We start from the raw sequence: 21,180 nt of genomic DNA, 5'->3' as shown, positions 1-21,180 counted from the left end.
CTGTAGATTCATCTATTGTGGATATTCCATATAGACAGAATCATACAGTGTGTGGCCTCTTGTGTTAGGCTTCTTTCACTGAGCATTTTGTTTTGGAGATTCATCCCTGTAGCGTGTGTGAGGGGTTCATTCCTTTTTGTGGTTGGATGATATGCCTCTGTGTGGATGGACCACAACTCGGTGGTCCATTCATCCATCGATGGACGTCTGGGTTGTTTCTACCTTTTGGCAGTTGCAAGCAGTGGTGCTAGGAAAGTGTGTGTACATGTATTCATCTGAGTACCTGTTTTCAATTATCTGGGGTACCGGAATGCTATTTTCACCATTCCCTCACTCCCAGTCTTGATTCGTACCCGAGCGGGCTCAGGAAGTTTCCCAGAGGACACGCTCTCTACATGGGACCTACATCTTGACCTCCTGGGCCAGCTCTGGGCCCCTGGGATCCCTCCCTGGGCTTCCGCATCTCTCTTACTTGGATTTGTAATTGCTGGGTGTTTGCCTGCTACCTCTGGACCCTCAGTTCTCAAGTGAGCAGGGCCTGTGCCCCAGCGCCCACGTGGGGACCCTGGCACATGGTCACAGCACACAGGGAACCCTGCCGTTTGCTGACTCCTTATCCTGTATCTCATGTCATTTTACAAAACTCTTTAGGGAAAGAAGCATTGTTATCCCAGTTTTACTCATGAAGGAATCCAAGGTGGAATGATCGGGCCAGGGTCATGCAGCTTCAAAGGGCTGGAGCCAGGACTGAACCAGGGCTTCTGATTGCAAAGTTCCTGCTGCTGATTCCTGCTCCTGAAGACAGGAGGAGGCTCGAGGACTCATGGTCTCCCTTTGATTGTGTCCCCGACAGGCCACAAGCAGGATGGCTGGTGCTGAGACGGGCCAGTGGGGACTCTGGTGCCCATAGGGGCAGCTCCACCTCCTGAAGATGAAGGGGCCCAGGTGAAACACAGGCCAGGCCCAATGGCCAGCTCTGGAACAGAGGTCCACTGGGTCGAGCTGGGCCTGGGGAAGGGGCCCCAGCGGCGGCGCTGGGCCTGGGCTGAAAAGGGAAAGGATGCTGATGAGAGTGGCACACGCAGCTCAGAAGAGGAGGGACCCTTCCCCACCGCGAGCAGCCCCGAGCTCCTGGAGGACTTCCGCCGGGCCCAGCAGTGCCTGCAGCCACTGACATGGGGCCCAGACTCACGGCCTGCTGGTTGCCAGGTTCCCGAATCTGGAGGGTCTGCAGAAGCGGGTGAGGCTGACTCCCCTACAATGCCACAATGGTACCCCAAACATCCCACCTTCTAGCGGGAGAGAGGGGGGAAGTGAGTGTGGAGTTCAGAAATTTTTTAAATTAATTTTTTAAATTAAAATCTATGAAGTCTATGCTTAATTTTTTTTTAACTTTTAATTTTATACTAAACTATAGCTGATTAAAAATGTTGTGATGTCTTCAGGTGGACAGCAAAGAGATCAGTCATTCATATGCATGTATTCTTTGTCCCCCAGACTTCCCTCCCATCCAGCTGCCACATAACATTGAGCAGAGTTCCCTGTGCTATATAGTAAGACATTGTTGATTATCCACTTTATGAAGCCTATAATTTAAATTTTTTTAAAGGTTTAAATTATATAAACAATATTGTCCATTGCAGAAAAATCAGAAAATACAAACCAAAATAGAAAAAGACTGAAAATTACTCATTATCCAGATAGCTGCTCTTTTTCATATGTGTAAAAATATATATATATGTGATATGAATATAGAACATTCTACAAGCTGTATTGTAGCTTGCTTTTTTGTAACTTAATAGATATGAGCACTTTCCCAGCTTATCAAATATTCTTCCACAAATCATTTCTAATGTCTGCTTAGGAATTCCGTGGTGTGGGCATTCTGTCATTTGTTGAGCCAATCCTCTTACTGCTGAGCATTGGGTAATTTCTAGTTTTTTGCTATTACAAATAATGCAGAGATATGGCATTAGACTATCTTTGCACACCTGATTTGATAATAACCTTGATAATTTTAATTGCCTGGTTCAGGGGTTATGCCCATTTTTACAATTTTTTAAAATCCCAGTTAGCAACGAGAATGTTGGCTTCCCTTGTTTTCTAAACTAACCGTTCTCTTTGCATCAAAAACAACAGACTAAATTCCTAGCTTGGCTCAGCAAGTCCTTTCTCCTCTCTGAAGCTTGATTTTCCCCATCTGTGAAACGGGAGTAATAATACCATTGAGCTTGATTACGTTGTGCCTACTGCGTTTGAATATGAATGAAACACCCCCGTCTTAGGATTCTGCAATCAGGTGGGCCCTCATGGATGTCAAAGAAGCCGTCAGGCCAATAGCAGATCATGCAGTGACCCCAGGTTCCTCAGGCCAGGTCTGTGTAAAGTGGGGTTTGCCCACAGCTACCCACTCAGGAGCCATTTCTGAGCTCTCCTCAGGGAATGGCCAATGGGGTCTCTCCCTGAGGTCACGTGGTTGCTCCCTGCTGTGATGTGCCAGCTGCTGCCACGTCCTGTGTCCTTACTCTGTCCCAGGCGCAGGGCTGGGTAGAGTGCAAACCGCGCCTCCTTCTTTACTCACTGCCCTCTGCCAGGAGGAGAGACTAGCCTCCAGATAAAGATCGCCACAGCGGTCAACTTCTTATTCACGATGCCCTGTGAGAGATCAGAAAAGCCGGGAATGAATCCACGGCTGCCTGGGTCCAAAGTCCGACCTCTTCATTCCACCGCATGTTCCCCATCAGCAGAGATTAACTTGCCTTCATAGCTGGGACCTTGCTTCTAAGTCCAGAACTGCTCTGAGCCACTGCATGAGCAAGTTACTTAACCTGCTGTAAACAAGAGAGGCTTGCTAAAGGAGATTTTAAGGAGTGGAAAGATATAGAAGTGCCAAGGCTAGAGGAAAGAGCACGGGGGAGCAAAGCATGACATAAGGATTATGGCAAAGGTGCATCTGCCAGAGCAGAGGGTCTATGCTTGGTGGTACCCAGACTGTATCTCCTGAAACTCTGGATCCGTGCCAGAGGCTGACATGGGGTCTAGGATAGAGTAAGTGCTCAATAAGCATTGACTTCATGGATGATGGATAGATGGATGGATTGATGGATGTATGGATGGATGGGTGGGTGGATAGGCAGATAGGTGGATAAATAGATGGATGAGTGGATGATTGGGTGAGTGGTTGATGGGTGAGTGGGTAGTGGATATGTGAATGGATGGATGGATAGGTAGATGAGTGGGTAAATGGATGGGTAATGAATGGATAGGTAGGTGAGTGGATGATGGATGGATGAGTGGGTGGGTAGGTGAATGGATGGATCATTGGAAGGATGGATGGTTGGATCAATGGATGCTGCTACTGCTAAGTCGCTTCAGTCATGTCTGACTCTGTGCGGCCCCATAGACGGCAGCCCACCAGGCTCCCCTATCCCTGGGACTCTCCAGGCAAGAACGCTGGAGTGGGTTGCCATTTCCTTCTGGGATCAATGGATGAGTGGGTGACAAATAGATGAGCGGGAGGGTGGGTGAGTAGGATGGATGAATGAATATTTCTTGAGCACCTACTGTATAATAATTCCGACAACTATCCTTTTGGGGGGAGTTTTACATGCATTATTGTCTTTTATCCCTCCCTTCCTTCTTTCCTTCTTTCCTTCTTTCTATTCGGTCAACCAATATTGAGCAGTTCCTCTGCAAATACAATAGTAAATAAAAGCAGAGGGTATCTTTGTCCTCATGGAGCTTACAGTATAATGGGGGAAGAAAATATTAATGAAACAATCACATAAATAAATAGAAAGCTGCCACTATAATAAGTATTTCCAAATAGAGGTATTCAGTCATGTGAAAGCCTGTAAAAGGGAGATTTTGGCCTAAGTTAGGAAGGTTAGAGAAGACTGCCTTGATGAGGTCAAGGTTGAGCTAATGTGTGAAGGACAAATAAGAGTTAACTAGGCAAAGAGAGGGTGAGAGGACCCTGCCAGAGGGGTCAGCAGGTATAGAGGCCCTGTGGCAGGAGAGGATGTGGCATGGCTAGGCCAAGGAAAGACTGAGGGGGGCCGTGGAAAGATCTGGAACAGGAGAGCTAATGGGGGATGGAGACAGGGACCTTCGGCGCATGTTAAAGGCTCAGCTCTGTCCTGGGAACAACAGGAAGATACTGGTGAATTGTCAGATGGAGGATGAGATGATTAAGTGGCTGCTACAATGGTCCAGGCAAGACAGGATATCAGCTTGGGCAAAGCTGGTGGTTCTAGACTTTAGGGCAGTAGGTGAGTTTGACAGCACCCTAGGAGGTAACCAGGACAGGAGCAGGTGACAGGTTGGATTGTTGGGTTTAGGGGAAGGGAAATAGCAAAGACACCCTGCAGCTTTCTGCCTTGTGCCGTTGGATGGGGTGATGTTTCCATTTGCTGAGACGGGAAACACTAGAGGGACAACCAGATTTAAGGACTGAGATTGGAGGACCTTTGAGACGACCAGAGGAGGTAGTAGGTAAGTATTTGGCCATATGGGGGAATTTACTGGGCTTCTTGCCATCACCTCATATTAAGAAAATGAAAGCCCAGGGGTTGAGACGACCTAGGTAATGGGACTCGGTGAGTCCAGGTCTAGTGTATATAAAGCCATGATGTGTCTTTCCAGAGTCTGAAGAAGAGGATGAGGACAGCCCAGAAAGTTCCAACTTGCCTCTCAGCTGGCTCCCCCAGCAGGATCTTCAACCAGACATGACCAAAGAGGATCCAAGTGAGGTTCTGCAAGGCTCTGAGGTCCAGGAAGCTGGAGAGAGCTCCCCGAGGTTGGAGTATGAGACCTTTCTCAGCTCAGGGGGCCATGGGGGCACCAGCCCCACTGCTCTGGACTGGGGTCAGCCCGCAGGCTGCGTGGCTTCTAGCAAACAAGCCAGTGGAGACAAACTTCCAGAACATTCTGAGGTCAACCCAACTGTTGACTTCAGCTCGCCCAGGTCCTGGAGCAGTGGGACTGTGAGCCTCAACCACCCCAGTGACAACCTGGATTCTACCTGGGAAGGAGAGACTGATGTCCCCCAGCCCACTGCCCTGGCAGAAACTTCACCCCAGAGTCCCAGCCACCACCTCCTCAACCCAAACGACAGAACTGAAGGAAGTGTTGCTCTGGCAACGCCCACGGAATTCCAGGGATCCTCAGCACCACCCGCCCAGAGCCTCCCGTGTCCTGCAGATAGATGGAGGAGAGAAACCAGCAGCCTCTCCTGCCCTCAGCCTGGGGACCAGTCCTGGAAGCAGACACGGATATCACCTAAGCCACTCCCTTCCCGATTCACAGGCTCCATCAGCCCTCCCAACCCCTTCCCTCGGCCAGCTCGGCAGGACAGGCCACCCCCCAGGCCGGGAGCCACTCTGGCTGGCCGCTCATCTTCTGATCCCCCCAAGTATGGCCGGGGGCGGCTGAACTATCCGCTCCCTGATTTCTCCAAGGTGGGACCCCGGGTGAAGTTCCCCAAAGATGAGAGCTACCGACCCCCCAAGGCGAGGAGCCACAGCAGGCTGCCCGAGGGCCCTGCCAAGCCACTGATCTTCAAGTCTCCTGCCGAGATTGTCCGGGAGGTGCTGCTGAGCAGTGGAGACGTCTCTCCTGGAAAGAACCCACCTCCTACCCACCCCATCACCAGGGTGCCCCAAGAATTTCAGACACCCGAGCAAGCCACCAAGCTTGTCCATCAGCTCCAGGTAAGCCTGACTCACTTCCACCCCAAGGCACCTGCTGGTGTGGTTTGGAGGCTGGATAGGATTGGGGGGGGGGCGGGTTCTGGGGGATCTGGGGGGCCCATCCATGAGCCCCTTGCTTGTGATGGGAGTGTTGCACCCCCAGCGATGAAGATACTCCCAAGCCTGTTGTTAAAAAAAAAAAGCAGTTTTTGCACTCATGCTATAAGGATAGGCTGTGTTTGTTTTCAAGTCCTGCTAATAAAAATTCAAAACATACAAGAGATAAAATAGCAGGATGAACCCCCATAGCCCGATCACACAGCCATATCTACCTTTTTCATCAATGGCCTCACCTCTTCCTCACCCCCTACTCCTGGGGTATTTTGAAGCAAATTTCAGGCATCAAATCATTTAACCCTCAAATATTTTAGTGTGTATGTCTAACAATAAGGAATCTCTCTTAAAGATAACCATCGGCCTACCTAAAACCTAATGCCCATTCCTTAATATTAACCAATGTCCAGTCAGTATTCAGATCTCCCGCTTTCTCTCATAAATGGCTTGTTTATTTCAGTTTGTTTGAATCAGCATCCAAACACAGCTCAGATAGGTATTGGTTGTTGTGCCTTCAAGTCTCTCACCATCACTTTCTGCCTTTTTTGCCTTTTTTTTTTTTTGACGTGGATGGACCATTTTTAAAGTCTTTATTGGGTTTTTTTTTTTTGGCCGAGAGGTATGTGGGATCTTAACTTCCTAGCCAGTGATCAAACCCAAATCCCCTGCATTTGAAGACAAAAAGTCTTAACCACTGGGCTGCAAGGGTAGTCCCTTCTTTGCATTTTCTGCCAAATCTCTTCTGTGTAATTTATGTGTTAAAGGAACCAGTTCTGTCCTGTGGAGTCTCCCACATTCTGGGGTTTTATGACACACCCTCTGAAATCTTTTCATATGTCTCCTTGTCCTCTCTTTGTCCTGTGTTTTGCCCAGTTAGAACTAGAGGTGTTTCCAGGTTGTAGTCATTTGCTTATTGCCCCCCTACCGCCCCCCCCATCGTAGTTCCATGTGGGTAGGGATTTTTGGCAAAAGCCCATCATAGGTGGTGCCTTCAGGAGGCGTAAACTGCCTGCTGGTCTCATTTGTGATGTTAATGACTATTGATGGTCATTACCTTGATCCAGGCTTTCACTGAGGCTGACAGAGTGGTAGTACCCTGCTTTTTATTTTTTATTTTTTTTGCTGGAAATCTTCTATAAAATAAAACTTTCCTTCATCAACTATTTGGTTACCAAGGGCTCATTCACATGGGAAAGACAGGAGAAATGCTAGATTCTGTCCTTCTAATGACCAGTTTTCAGAACAATGTGTCAGTTCCCCGGCCTCCTTCAAAGGTGACCAGTGACATTTGTTTTTGCTTTTCCTCTGTAATGACTAGTTTTAAGAAGCACTTCGGTTTTGTTTATGGCAAGTTGTAACTCTGAGTAAATGCAACTGTGATTTTCAAGTCTTCTATTTTCCTACCAATGGACCCTTAGATGGTTCATTCAATCAGCCATGTAAAAATATTTACTAAGCACATATTACTTAACTCCTGGGAGTAGAGGCATGGGGAAGACACACGCAGGCAGAAAGTTCAGATAGATAGGCAAGTAGCTGAGATCCTCTGTGACCAGCTTATGCATCGCAGTGAGCCGGCCCTGAGGCCATCACCCCCGTCAGGACTATAGACAGGTTGGTGGATGAGTGGTCCTGCAGCCTCCGACCCTCCAGAATTTGGCCATAGGGTCTGTATTGCGTGGGTCTGCTGAACTGCCACTACTGAACCCTTTCCCTCCGAGGCACCCAGAGGCCCCCTTTGGGACGTGGGTTCCCAGGGTGGGGGGAATCTCACAGTCAGAGGCCTGGTGCGTGACCTCGTTGCCCCCTTTCCCGCAGGAGGACTACCACAAACTCCTCACCAAGTACGCCGAGGCCGAGAACACCATCGACCAGCTGCGCCTCGGGGCCAAGGTACTGGGCCGGGTAGGGTGGAGGGGTGGAGGGGTGGAGGGGTGGAGGCGTGGGTCCAGCCCCCCAAAATGATGCTTTTCCCTAGCCACTGCCTCCTGCCTCCAGAGACCCGGGAGCTATGGGACGCGGTCCTTCGTTGTTCTACCATGGGGTCACTCTGTGACCCTGGGGCGGCAACCTGCCCTCTCCAGGCTGTTGATGAGCTCTGAGTCCTCGAATCCTAGAATCTGGGGTGCCCAGGAATTTCACCAGAAGCTCTCCTTCTAGATAAACTCTGGAGTAAGACCACCTGGGTACAACTCCTCTCTCCATTACTGACTAGCTCTGTGACCTTAAGGAAGTTACTTGGACTCTCTGAGCCCCAAAGGAGTAGTGCAGAATTTCTGCTCAAACACTGGGGCTTATACTCCCCTTTGCCTTTTTCCTCCCCTGTCTTCTCACCCACAGCCTCTCCCCTCATTCTGAATGTCTAGTGCGGGAGAGGGGAGTGTGAAGGGGGAAACCTGCCCCCCACATCCTGCCCAGTCCTCACTCATCTAGGGGAGGCTGTGAACGCTACACTTGGGACCTTCCCCTTTTCTGGGGTGAGGCAGGAAGTGGGACTTGTCGCAGTCCCTCCTGGCTTCCTGCTTCCGCCTACGGGCCTCTTGCCTCATCAAGCAGCAGTGGAGGAGGGGTGGGAGCTGGGGTGCAGAGATGCAGACCCTCCCTCTCACTTGCCTCCTCTCTCAGGGCCCCTACCCAGGCTGCCCCCATTCTGCTCCGAGACCCTCTCCCTGCCAGGGAGCTGCTTTCCACCATCTAGCAACTCTTCTTCCATGACGTGTTTCCAAGGCCGCCACGTTGAGAAAGCAGAGGGGCCCTGTTCTAGGAGCAAGACTTCCCCGCGTCCCCATATCCTCCTGACACAGGCAGATCCTTTCTATCCTGGCCTCCTTGGGCACAACTGTAAAAGGGGGTTAAACACACTTGCTCCTCGGAAGGAAAGCTATGACCAACCTAGACAGCATATTCAATAGCAGAGATATCATTTTGCCCACAAAGGTCTGTATAGTCAAAGCTATGGTTTTTCCAGTAGTCATATGTGGATCTGAGAGTTGGACTATAAAGAAAGCTGAGTGCTGAAGAATTGATGCTTTTGAACTGTGGTGTTGGAAAAGACACTTGAGAGTCCCTTGGACTGCTCGGAGATCAAACTGGTCAATCCTAAAAGAAATCAACCCTGAATATTCATTGGAAGGACTGATGCTGAAGCTGAAGTTCCAATATTTTGGCCACCTGAGGCAAAGAGCCAACTCATTAGAAAAGACCCTGATGCTGAGAAAGATTGAAGGCAAAAGGAGAAGGGGGCAACAGAGGATAAAATGGTTAGATAGCATCACTGACTCAATGGACATGAATTTGAGCAAACTCCGGAAGATAGAGGACAGGGGAGCCTGGAGTGCTGCAGTCCATGGGGTTGCAAAGAGTTGGACACAACTTAGGGACTGAACAACAGCAGGCCTCCTGGGAGCCATTGGGCTGCCCCCTCCCCACCCCCATGTCTTAAGGCTTCTTTCAGCTCTCTGAGTCAGATTCAGGGGCAGAAGAGAGAGCTGGAGGACTGTTGAGGGGGCTTGATGAGACATCCCTTCTGGAGAAACCACACTGTCATAGGCTCCTAGAAGGTCAAGGAGAAAGGATCTGGTCATCAGGTCCCCTGTCTCACAGACTGGAGAATCAGGACCCCAAAAGGGGCAGAGGTTGCCAAAGGTCAAGGTCAAGAACAGAGGCTGAGAATATCTTCTCCCTCCCTCCTTTCCTACCTTCCTCCTTTACTCTTTAAAAGAAATGAGTCTGGGTTTTGGAAGTACTTTTCTAAAAATTAGATAATATTAATGGTATTAAAATGAAGGTGTTCATTGGGTGCCCCTATGTGCCAGGCACAGAGTAGGCATGAGCAGGGGGACTCAGTGGGATCACAGCCATGTGCACCTCCTGGACATTTCCCCCGATCCAGTGGGGACTCACCATGTGGGGACGCCAGCCTGGCTGGTATCCCAGACCCAAGTGTGTGAAAAGGGAAGGTAGAAGAGGCCAGGAGTGGTGTAGCATTAGCTCACCTGCTTTTGCTTTCTAGAAAAAGTGATTCTTTGGCTTGAGAATTCTCCTCAAGAGAAAGGTGAGTACAGGTCAGCTCGACTCTCCTGGAAGCAGAACAATCCTCTCCCTGCCTTGGGGAACAGTACGGGCAGGACCTCACGTCCCAGCATGCTGAGAAGGACGTGGAGCCTGAGTGGGGAGGGGCCTCACTAGGTCCACAGAGCTTGGGGAGCTGAGTTTCCAGCCGGGCCTCTCACTGTGTCCAGAGCTCTGTCTAAGCTTGGGAAACCCCAGGATGGCTTCTTGCTCAGAGCCTTCGCCAAGGAGGCCAGCTCACAGAGAAAAAAGTGTTACTGCCCCTGCAGGCTGAGCTGCTGAGAGTCCCTTGGACTGCAAGGAGATCCAACCAGTCCATCCTAAAGAAAATCAGTCCTGAATATTCACTGGAAGAACTGATGCTGAAGCTGAAACTCCAATACTTTGGCCACCTGATGCAAAGAACTGACTCATTTGAAAAGACCCTGATGCTGGGAGAGACTGAAGGCAGGAGGAGAAGGGGACGACAGAGGACGAGATGGTTGAATGGCATCACCAACTCAATGGACATGAGTTTGGGTAAACTCTGGAAGCTGGCGATGGACAGGGAGGCTTGGTGTGCTGCAGTCCATGGGGTTGCAAAGAACCAGACACCACTGAGTGACTGAATTGAACTGAACTGAGGTTGAGCTGGCTGGAATGACCTTCCCAGCAGCCAGCTGAGCCACTCACTCTGCTCAGAGCCCCCAGGGGGAGGCCTGGACCCCAGGCCAGGGATGTGACCCTGGAGACCCAGGCCGGGCACAGCAGTCGAGGAGCAGCGACCGGTGGGGACCAGGGGAAGGAGACTGGCATTTGCTGAGCAGTAAAAAGCTGCCAGGCCCCAGGCTAAGCATACTGCCAGGGTCAACTCATTTGATCCTCTTCACAAGAGGAAACTGAGGCTCGGCCAGTTGGAGTGGTTTGTGCAACCTTTCCACAGCTGGCAAGAGATTAAAAGTGGGGGATTAAACTCTGCCTGATTCCAGAGTAGACACTGTTTTTCGCCATGCCTGGGTGAGCTCCGCTCAGGCCCTGGCAAGGTATGTGGCAGACACATAGGGACAAGGCAGAATGAGGATGTTACAGTGTAATAACAATAGCAATAAGCGATGCTTACTGACCACTGTCCTAAGTCATCTACCACTGAGGAAACTGAGGCTCAGAGGTTAAGGGATTCACCCAAGATCACTCGCCAAGCAGGTGCCAAAGCTGGGGTTTGAGCCCAGTGTTCTGGCTGCAAAGCCCACTGCAAGTCGACTGTCTTTTTAGGCTTACGAGTTTATGTATTTATTTTTTAAGTTTAACACAGCCAAACTAGATGGTCCTGGTTTCTGCCGCTGAGGTGGCTGACCAGAGAGTCCCAGGGCCTGGCCTGGGGGCATCACTGGATCTGGTCTTGGGTGGAGGCAGGGACATAGGGCTGATCAGGAGTCACTGCCCAGGGACCAGCTTAGGGTCAGAATTCAGAGGCATGCGCTGGCTCAGCCAGTAAAGAATCCACCTGCAATGCGGGAGACCTGGGTTCTATCCCTGGGTTGGGAAGATCCCCTGGAGAAGGAAAAGGCTACCCACTCCAGTATTCTGGCCTGGAGAATTCCATGGACTGTATAGTCCATGGGGTCGCAAAGAGTCGGACACGGACACGACTGAGCGAGTTTCACTTCACTTCACTTCCTGCATTCCCTGCCCTGTGGCCACCTCCCTCCAGCTGCTGTCCCCCATCTCAGCTGTAGGAGGGTCTGGAGGGGTTGAGACCGGAAGTTACCCCAGAGGGAATCAGGGGGCATGACACAAAAGCGTCTTTCCCAAAGTGTGTGTCCTGCAAGCCACCTGGTGGAGGTGGAGATGCAAGGATGGGGGAGGGGCTGGGGGAGTGGGAGGGGTGGAGTGGGGAGAGGGGCTGGGGAGGTTTGTGTGTTCTGAGGGATTGAGGAAATGTTTCCTATTCTCCCCACTCCCTGCCCCTTTCATAAAGCCCATTAGCATTTTAAAGGCTGTGTGAAACCCAGCTGTGCTGAGAATAGTTGGTTGTTTAACCCGCTGCTTCCCACCCTTGCTGGTCCATCCTCTGCTTAACACCCTTGAGGGACCCAGTCCAGCCTCAGGGAGCACCATGGGATGCCTGGGTTTAAACGGGGGCGAGGGGGGAGCAGGGAGGGGTGGCCTGGGTTAGGTCCTGCCCATGTCACGAGACAGGTTGGGAGGGGCAGGCCTGAAGCAGCTCAGCGATCCCTTACACTCACCCCCAGCTCCCCGCTTCCCTGGGCCTCCACACAGGCCGTTGGCCCCTCTGCGGAAACAGAGGTGCTGAGAACTGCTTGTTCCTGTTGCTCCCCCAGGTTGGGGCTTTGTGGGGCAGCCAGGCCTGAGGCTAGGGGAGGGGCAGGGTAGGGCAAGGGGGAGCATGCACCAGGGCCAGGCCTTCCCCAGATTTGGGTCACCTTGGGAGGAGAGGGCTGCTGGGAGACAAGTACCCCCAGGCGGGCCTGAGCAGATGGCCAAGGGGATTATTAAAATCCAGCTTTGTTCTCATCAGAGGCTGGGCCTGAAAGAGGGGGGAGGCAGCAGGGGCCAAGCCATGGCTGGGCCATTGTCCCTCACTTTGGAGGAGATTTCTCTGCCACCGCCAGGACGTGAAGAGCAGCTTCAGCAGGGAGAGGCTGCCCGTCTGTAGGCCTGGGAGCCCACCCTGAACTGTCCACTCCTGACCTTAGGGTAGCAGAGGATAGTAAGATCAGCTGCCTGATGTCGAGGACCAGGAGGGTACTGAGGCACCACAGGAAAGGAGCTTTTTTAGGGACCTGCCTCCATGAGGGCCACATAAATAACCATGGCAACGATGATGGTGGTAGTGGTGGTGATGACGGTGATGGTAACAGTCATGCCACTGATGATGGCAGACAGGAGTGTGGGCTGCTGTCCATGGAGCACTCACCTTGGGCACAGGCAGGTTAGTCCAATCAGCTGCTCTAGGACTCGAAGCCAGTACTAGAGCCTCGACGTGAACCCAGGCACTGCAGAGCTCATCCACTAAGCCAGGGATCAGCGGACTTCCTGTTTAGAGGGCCAGATAGTGATTATTTTCAGCTCTGTGGGCCGTACATTCTCTGTGGTAACGATTCATTTCTGCCATTATAGCATGAAAACAACCACAGGCAATACATAAGCAAGCACGTGTGGCTGTGCTCACTAAAGCCATGTTCGTTAAAACAAACCATAGCCTGCCAGGCTCTGCTTTAAACCACTATATGGCACTCAGGTCTTTAACCTCAGATGGTCTTCCGTGGCCATCTGCCTGACTCTCTCTCTCCTGCATGCTGGACTGTTACCATATGAAATCCATCCTCAAAGGATGGAGATCTGCTACAACTGAGCAACAATTCCTTCACTTGTTGGTTTATGCATTCACTGAAACAGCTAAAAAGCAATGTAGCGGTAATTCTTAGAAATGCTTTTATTAATAAAAATAATGATCATATCATTGTAAAATGATTATACTTTACATCTGTTAAATGCTATATTGATTATAATATGATTAGATTATATTATAAATCATAACAAAATTAATAAGATTATTAATATGGAAAACCGTAGACTCTGGAGTCAAAGCAGGGTTATAATCCCAGCCGAAGGGTTTTTCAGTTGGAGATTTTGAGTAAGTAACTCAGCCACTCTGAGTCTCAGTTCCCCCTTCTGTAAAATAGGCCTGCGGTCCCTCCCTCTTAGGACTGCCATAAAGACAGAAGGGAAGGATGCATAAGCCCTTGGCCTAGTGTTTGGCCCCCACCCATAGGTTCCACTGAAAGGCAGTAGTTATTATCCATTTTTATTTATTTATATTCATTTATTTACATCTGTTATCCATCTTTATTGAGCACCTGAGTGATGGCATGAATGAAGGGGATGCCTTCTGGGTGGTTTCCCCAACCCATGACTGGGCTCTGCCATGCCTCCCCTCCCCGACAGGTGAACCTGTACTCGGACCCGCCCCGGCCCAGCCACAGCATCCACGCGGGGACGATGCCCCAGGGGACCAAGGTCTTGTCCTTCACCATCCCACAGCCCCACTCTGTGAAGTGGTATGTGGGCCCTGCCGAGTGCCCGCAGGCCTCTGAGGCTTCAGGTGAGTCTGGGAGATGTGTCTGGAGGCTCCTCTGGGGTGACTGCTCCGGGGACACTTGATCCACCCCAGGGTGGCCCTAGCTTCAGGCTGGGAAAGAGAGGGAGGGAAGTGAGGCCCCTCTCTGGGCCCTGTGACTTGAAGAGGTCAGATGGAGTTGTGGAAATGTCTGCTTTGAGCCAGAGCTGCATGGGTGAAGCCCAAGCTCTCTCTACTTAGCAGCTGGATGGTCTTGGACAATTTGTATGACAAAGCGTGTCATCACAGTAGAGCCTACATCAGGCTAGACCCTGCGCCAAGCCTTGCCATGCACGGCCTCAGTTAATCACATCAGCCTGCTGAGGGCCCCACTGGTGTTACCGCACTGACAGTTAAGGCGACCAAGGCTTGGCGAGGTGACGACATGAGGACGGTCACACCGCTCCAGAGGAGGGTCAGGAATTGAACCTCCATCCTTCTGAGTTGAAGCCCACACTATTGACTGGGAACCCAGAGGTCTGGCTTGGCCTCCAGCTGTGTGATCCAGGGCAAATTTGCACCTTGTCCTTGCCTATAAAATGGAGACAACACTGCCCAGGTCACTTCCTGGGGCCAGCAGAAAGGCGGGGAGACCGTGAGAAGGCTGAGCTGTTACTGGAGGATGCAGGTGGTGGCTTTGAAGTTGAGCACCAGTCTCTCAGCCTCAGGAAGGACTGTTCTTGGCCCCAACATGTAGTGACTGTGTATTCCAGGGTCGCCATCAGCTGGAGGAGACCTGAGCCCCTCCTCACCCCCCAGCATGCCCACCCTAGGGTGGCTTCAGGAGGACGCAGGGGGCATTGCCCAGGACCAGCCCTCAGCGGAGCGGGCCCAGGAGCTGGCTTCTCAGGCCAGCCGGTTCCTGACCAAGGTGAGTGGAACCCCAGCTTTGCCCACGGGAGACAGACTTCCCTCGGAGAAAGCAGAGCCTCTACCCGCTTGGGGGCGGGGCTGTGTGTGCCAGGCACACTCATCACTCCCCTGCAGGAGTTCACTTGGGACTTGCCTGCTGGTTTTAAAGGCCACAAAGCTCCAGCCTCCTCCTTGTCACCCAGTGCTAGGTTTAACTCCCTTTTTGGCTCTGTGTCTCATCAAACTCTGTCTAACTGCTTGGAAGTATCTCCTGGTTCACTCCTGGGGGAGACTTTCTGCCTTTTCAGGATTCTGGAAGGGTTATGGAACCTTTACTTTCCCTTTTCCTCTTTGGATCACCCCACTTCTCCAGTTCTTTTCATCATGGAATCAATTCTCAGTTACTTCTCAAGAGGCCTTTTCATTTTCATCGAAATAACGATGAATTTGTTATTGTTTATAACTATACGCTTGGCCTTTTTCCAAAAGTACTTTAAAGCGGCTTAGAAAATACCCGCATTATAACCACATTCTGAAAACAGAAGCGAGGAAACTGGGGTAAAGGGGAAGTATGTGTAGGAAAAAAAATAAAATGAACTTAGGGAGAAGTGAATAAACAAAGACCCTGAACACTTAATCAGATTCACGTTTGGCTTTGAACTTCCTAGTAGTCAATGCAAAAAGGGAAACGCAGTAGTAGTATCACCATGCCCATTAAACAAATTCTTTCAAAGAAACACTACCATTCTCTTTTCTTTCTTTCTTTTCTTGGTAACAACTTTACTGAAATATAATTCACATGACATGCAGTTCAGTCATTTAAAGTGAATGCTTCGTGGCTTTCAGTATTTCATAGCTGTGCTGCCATCAACACGATCAATTCTAGAACATCTTCATCATCCACTAAGAAACTCCATATCCATTAAGCAGTCACTTCCCATTCCCCTCCCCCCAGCCCCAGCCAGCTGCTCATCTGCCTTCTGTCTCTTTGAATGCATGCTAAGTCGCTTCAGTCGTGTCTGACTCTTTTCTAGCTTGCCAGGCTCTTCTCTCCATGGGATTCTCCAGGCAAGAACACTGGAGTGGGTTGCCATGCCCTTCTCCAGGAGATCGTCTCCTCTCAGGGATCAAACCCTTGTCTCCAGCATCTCCTGCATTGGCAGACAGGTTCTTTACCAGGAGCACCATCTGGGCTTCCCTTCTGTCTCTTTGAGTTTACCTGTTTTGGACATTTCCTATAAGTGGATTTGCGTACCATTTGTCCTTTTGTGTCTGGCTTCTTTCACTTAGCACAGTCTTTTCAAGGCTCACCCATGTTGTAGCAACATGAACTTTATTCCTCTTTATCCCTGCCATTCTGGGTCCTGTAACTAGAGAGACATTTCTCCTTGTCCTGTGTACTGTAAAGCATCTCAATACTTTTTTTACATTTGATTACATGTCAAAATAATATTTTAGGTTTATAAAATATCTTATTAAAATTAAATCACCTATGTCTTTTCACATTTTTAGTATGGTGACTGGAACATTTTAAATTACATATGTAGCTTGCACTATGCTTCAGTTTTATATGTTATATAAGTTACATAATGTAATTATTTTAGGAAAAGTTGTATACTTTGGCACTGATCTAGAGCTTTCCTAGAAATCTACAAATTGTCTTTGCCTTTTTTCCCCTAATTAAAATGTTTTTGTAACTGTAATAGATACTCATGGTAAAGATCATCACACAGGGCAAAGAATACATTCAGTGAAATTTTCTTTCCCACTCTTGCCCTTCTGCTTTGTACCAAATGTTTAATGAACGCACATGTGTTTATAGAAATGATCACATAAGTATATACACTATGTTGTACCTGGATTTTTTTTTAATATCCCAAATTTGTATATTTCTGAGTAGGCAATAAATTCACTTTGTTCAAAGTTCAGAGAATACATATAGTAGAAAACCTTCCTCCTCTCCCTGTCGCCCGACACCATTCAGTTCTCTTCCCCAGAAGCAGTTAATATTTTAGTTTCTTTCATCCTTCTAGAGGTAGTTTATAATATATAAGCAATTGTACTTGCATTTTTCCTTTTTTATTCTCTCTATATTTTATAGCAGATGGTAGCGTACCATACACACTGTCCTGTACCTTGATCTGATGCTGAAAGTAGTTCATGGTGGCATTTGTGCGTGAGAACACACACACGCACGTGCCTGCCTCCTCTGGACGGCTGCATACTATTCCACGGGTAGGCATCTGGATTGTTTCCTGTCGCCTCACCCCCACCAGGATGCAGCTAATATCCTGCCTCACAGGTTTCAGGCACATGAGTGAAATCAAATCAAGTCCTGGAAGCTCCGCTTAGATTTTCCCCAAGGCTCCCATGGCCAGAGCCGGTGCCGGAGCCTGTTTCTGGCACCTGCCTCTCTGTGCTTGTCAGAAAACCCACGTCCCGAGGCGGGACCCAGCTCCCTATGCCGAAATGTGACTGTGGCTAAGTGCGGGGGTTGGCAGAACTCACCTGAGCCTGGATTAATGGAGCGTGTTTCTTTCCCCTCCAATGCCCAGGTGGAGTCCTTTATAGAGCTGATACACGCAGGACGGCTGACACCCCGGGACCAACTGAAGGTACTGTCCACTTGAGAGGATGCCACGGAGCTGCTAGACAACTGCTCTGTGTCCCAAAGCACAGCCTCCAAAGCCTTGTTTGCTGCAAAACGGACCGGGGAATCCCAGACACCGTGTCTCCGTTTTGAACAGACAGCCCCCACTTAGCTTTCCATGGTAATGATCGCTAGAGCACAATAGCCACCACTTACTATGCAGGGGTGGTGGCGTGCTGGGCTCTGTGGCAAGCCCTTGATGTACATTAATTCATTTTATCATCATGAAAACCTGACGAAGCAGTTACAGTCATCACCCCACATAACTGGAATGAACTGAAACCCAGAGAGGTGACTTGAAGACCACACAGCCAGTAGGCGGTACAGCCCAGATGGAGATCTGTCTGATTCCCAAGTCCAGGGTCGTAACCACTGCCCTGCCCAGCTCCCCACTGATTATCTTACCTGTCGACAACCAGGAAAAGCTATTTTCTTTTTAAATTTTCTTTATTATAAAAGTGATTGCTAAAGCTTGAAAACTGGGGATGGGGAGCCAAAGAGACCCCCTAATCTAACCATTATTGGCTTATTTCCTTCTGGACTCCAGTATTTCTAGGTAACCATGGTCACTCATGGAGAAGGCGATGGCACCCCACTCCAGTACTCTTGCCTGGAAAATCCCATGGAAAGAGGAGCCTCGTGGGCTGCAGTCCATGGGGTCACTCAGAGTCGGACAAGACTGAGCGACTTCACTTTCACTTTTCACTTTCCTGCATTGGATAAGGAAATGGCAACCCACTCCAGTGTTCTTGCCTGGAGAATCCCAGGGACAGGAGAGCCTAGTGGGCTGCCATCTCTGGAGTCGCACAGAGTCGGACAGGACTGAAGCGACTTAGCAGCAGCAGCAGCATGATCACTCATAAAATTTAGATTTCTGCTGCATCAGACAGGGTCCCAGGAAGGAGCAGTTAAAGCTCTCAAAGCTGCGGGTGTAGGGATCAGTGAAGGAGCTGTTAGCAGGGTTAGCAGGGATGTGGGCGGCAGCCTCAGGGGGCCCGACAAGGGACAGGGAAGCCCAGGGACTCACACCTGCCTGAAGCTGCTCTCTCCCAGGTCTCTCCCCTCCCACCCTCTGACCTCTAATAGATGCCTCCCCTAGAAAGACCCCAGGGGAAGCCAGCAGGTTGGGAGCCCAGCTGATGCTCAAGGCATAGAGCAGGGTAAGGAGAGGAGCTGGGGGGAGGACTGGAAGAGGCAGATGCAACACCCTTGGTTTCACAGTTTTCACTGTTATGATATTAGCAGTTACTGTGTTGTTATCTGGGCTTCCCAGGTGGCACTAGTGGTAAAGAACCTGCCCATGCAGGAGAGGTAAGAGACGCGGGTCCATCCCTGGGTGGAGATGATCCCTGGAGGAGGGCAGAGCAGCCCACTCCAGTATCCTTGCCTGGGCAGTCCCACAGACAGCGGAGACTGGCCTGTTACAGTCCACAGGGTTGCGAAGAGCTGGACACGGCTGAAGTGACTCCACAGGCATGCATGTTGCTGTATAGACGTTGCGCACATGCTCCAGTTACAAGATACGTCATGTGGATTGTATGATCCCATTGAGAAGATAGTCAAGGACCTTAAAAATCAAAATTATTCTTTTTCTTCCCCCCTCTTCTAATTCCTCCATATCCAGGGAAGTTGAGAGCTGTTAGAAGATCAAGCTAGATTGGGGATGAGCCTCTAGGTTGTCCTTGGCCGACCTCTGTCATTAGCATAGAATGACCGAGATGAGGATGATAAGAAGTCAGGGATAATGGTCCCACCTCCCATGGTTCTAGCCAAGAGTTAACTAGCATCAGGTTTACTATGGGAGCCTCGTGCAATGGTTGGGACTATGAGCTCTGGAGCTCGAGGGCCTGGGTTCAAATCCTAACTCTACAACTTGCTCACTCACTGTGTGACCTTCACCAACTTAAGTAACCTCTCTGTGCCTCAGTTTCCTCCCATTTAGATGAAGATGATAAATTACCCCTCTCGTTAGGGTTATGCTGAAGATTAAATGAATAATGCAGCGTCCTTTAGACAAAGCCTCAGTGCTCCATAAATGTCAGTTATCGTTATCAATAGTATGACGGTGATGATAATACATCTGTTGGGTGTATTATCCAACAGGATGTATTGGATTCAGGAGAAGAGTGACTAATATTCCAAAGCCCACAGTTTTGAGAATCAAGTATGAGGAACTAAGGCCTCTCAAGAAGTAGGTCTTTATGGCGATACAGCGATAGTATATTTGACACCGTGACCATCATGGAACATCAGGGTTCTTACGGGTCTACCCAGGGAAGACTGGCACCCTCTGGGGCTCATGCCAAGGCTCTAAGCCATGCTCTCTGTCCTACCAGTCTAAGGACAGGGAGATCAACCAGGGCAGACAGGTTCCAGAGGCTACCAACCCCAGCCTTCCAGACACTAGGGAGCCCAGAGGTCTCCGCAGTCCAGGGTGAGTCCCACAGCCACCCCACGCACCCACGAGCAGCTCATCCACTATGTCTGCAAGAACGGAGCCCACAGGGGCCTGGGCACTCGAGTCTTACTGGTCTGTCTCATTTCAGGTCTTCCAGCAGCTAGAGGCTGCCCACGCGGCCCTGGAGGAGGACTACCTGAAGGCCTGCAGGGAGCGGCACCTGTCCCAGCAGCTTGCCGGCTCCCAGGGGACACCCAGGAGATTTGATCCTGACAGGTACCTGCTGGGGAGGGAGGCCTGGGAGGACAGATGGGCCAGACCCCAGGTCCCCACCCGGAGGGGCATGCTTCATCCTTAATTCACACACTTGGGGAGCGGGGAGAAATCCCATCCCAATTAGCAGCGTGTCCAGATGGGGGATACTCGAAGGCTGAGATCTGTGTACTTTTAGACTCCCTGCCATGAGAAGTGCCCTTGGAGATAAGAGTGGAATCCCCTCACTGGAGAATGGGGAAACTGAGGCCAGAGGGGAAAGGAATTTACTCAAGGTCTTACACCCGGCTGGTGGCAGAAGGGAACTTGGGCTGAGCCTCCTTATTCCCAGTGGAGTCTACTTTTATCTTGTTTATTTATAATCTGAGTGATGATGTCAGATGGGCCCTCCAAGGGCATTTCTGGAGTCTCTGCTCTAAAACACAGCCTTCGAGACCTGCTAACGTTTCCTTGTTCCAGGGAGCTGGAGGCAGAGATATTCCAGCTGGGAATTCGCCTGGATGAGCTGAAGGACCTCATGGACCACAACGAGCAGGAGCCTGGGCAAGTCGGGTCAGACTTGGCTTTGGACAGCTCCCCAGCCACGCTCTCCCCCCACCAGCCAACAGACCCACCCTCTCCTCTGGAACAAACCCGCACATCGGCCATCCAGGCCCTCGGCCCTGAGGTACCTCTTTACCCAACTGTAGTAGACTGTTCCTTCGTTCACTGGTTTCTCCATTAGTAGCTTCATGACATCTGAGAAGTTTATACCATATGCTGACACTCAAGACACATGGTGGGAATTCAGTAGAAAACAACCAAAATAACAGGTGGCCTCCACCCTCGTGGGCTCCCCCTGGTGGCTCAGATGGAAATGAGTCTGCCTGCAACTCAGGAGACCCGGGTTCAGTCCCTGGCTTGGGAGGATCCCCTGGAGCAAGGAACAGCTGCCCACCCCAGTATTCTTGCCTGGAGAATTCCACGGACAGAGGAGCCTGGCAGGGTACAGTCCATGGGATAGCAAAGAGTC

General features: G+C 50.4%; 1 protein-coding gene across 1 annotated transcript in view; it reads left to right on the top strand.

The window, feature by feature from the left end:
• Nucleotides 1-966: 966 nt before the first annotated feature.
• AKNA (AT-hook transcription factor) overlaps nt 967-21,180 on the top strand; it is a 41,215-nt gene continuing 21,001 nt past the window's right edge. The window contains exons 1-8 of the mRNA XM_052645147.1: nt 967-1,240; nt 4,645-5,711; nt 7,623-7,697; nt 13,824-13,980; nt 14,709-14,866; nt 17,403-17,462; nt 20,044-20,171; nt 20,628-20,835. Coding sequence (XP_052501107.1) covers nt 967-1,240; nt 4,645-5,711; nt 7,623-7,697; nt 13,824-13,980; nt 14,709-14,866; nt 17,403-17,462; nt 20,044-20,171; nt 20,628-20,835 — 2,127 coding nt within the window. The remainder of the gene's footprint in view (nt 1,241-4,644; nt 5,712-7,622; nt 7,698-13,823; nt 13,981-14,708; nt 14,867-17,402; nt 17,463-20,043; nt 20,172-20,627; nt 20,836-21,180) is intronic.

The sequence above is a fragment of the Budorcas taxicolor genome, chromosome 8, assembly GCF_023091745.1.
Source record: "Budorcas taxicolor isolate Tak-1 chromosome 8, Takin1.1, whole genome shotgun sequence".
In the NCBI taxonomy this organism is placed as follows: domain Eukaryota; kingdom Metazoa; phylum Chordata; class Mammalia; order Artiodactyla; family Bovidae; genus Budorcas; species Budorcas taxicolor.
Note: the sequence above shows the minus strand (reverse complement) of the source record. Positions and strands in the feature narration are given on the sequence as shown.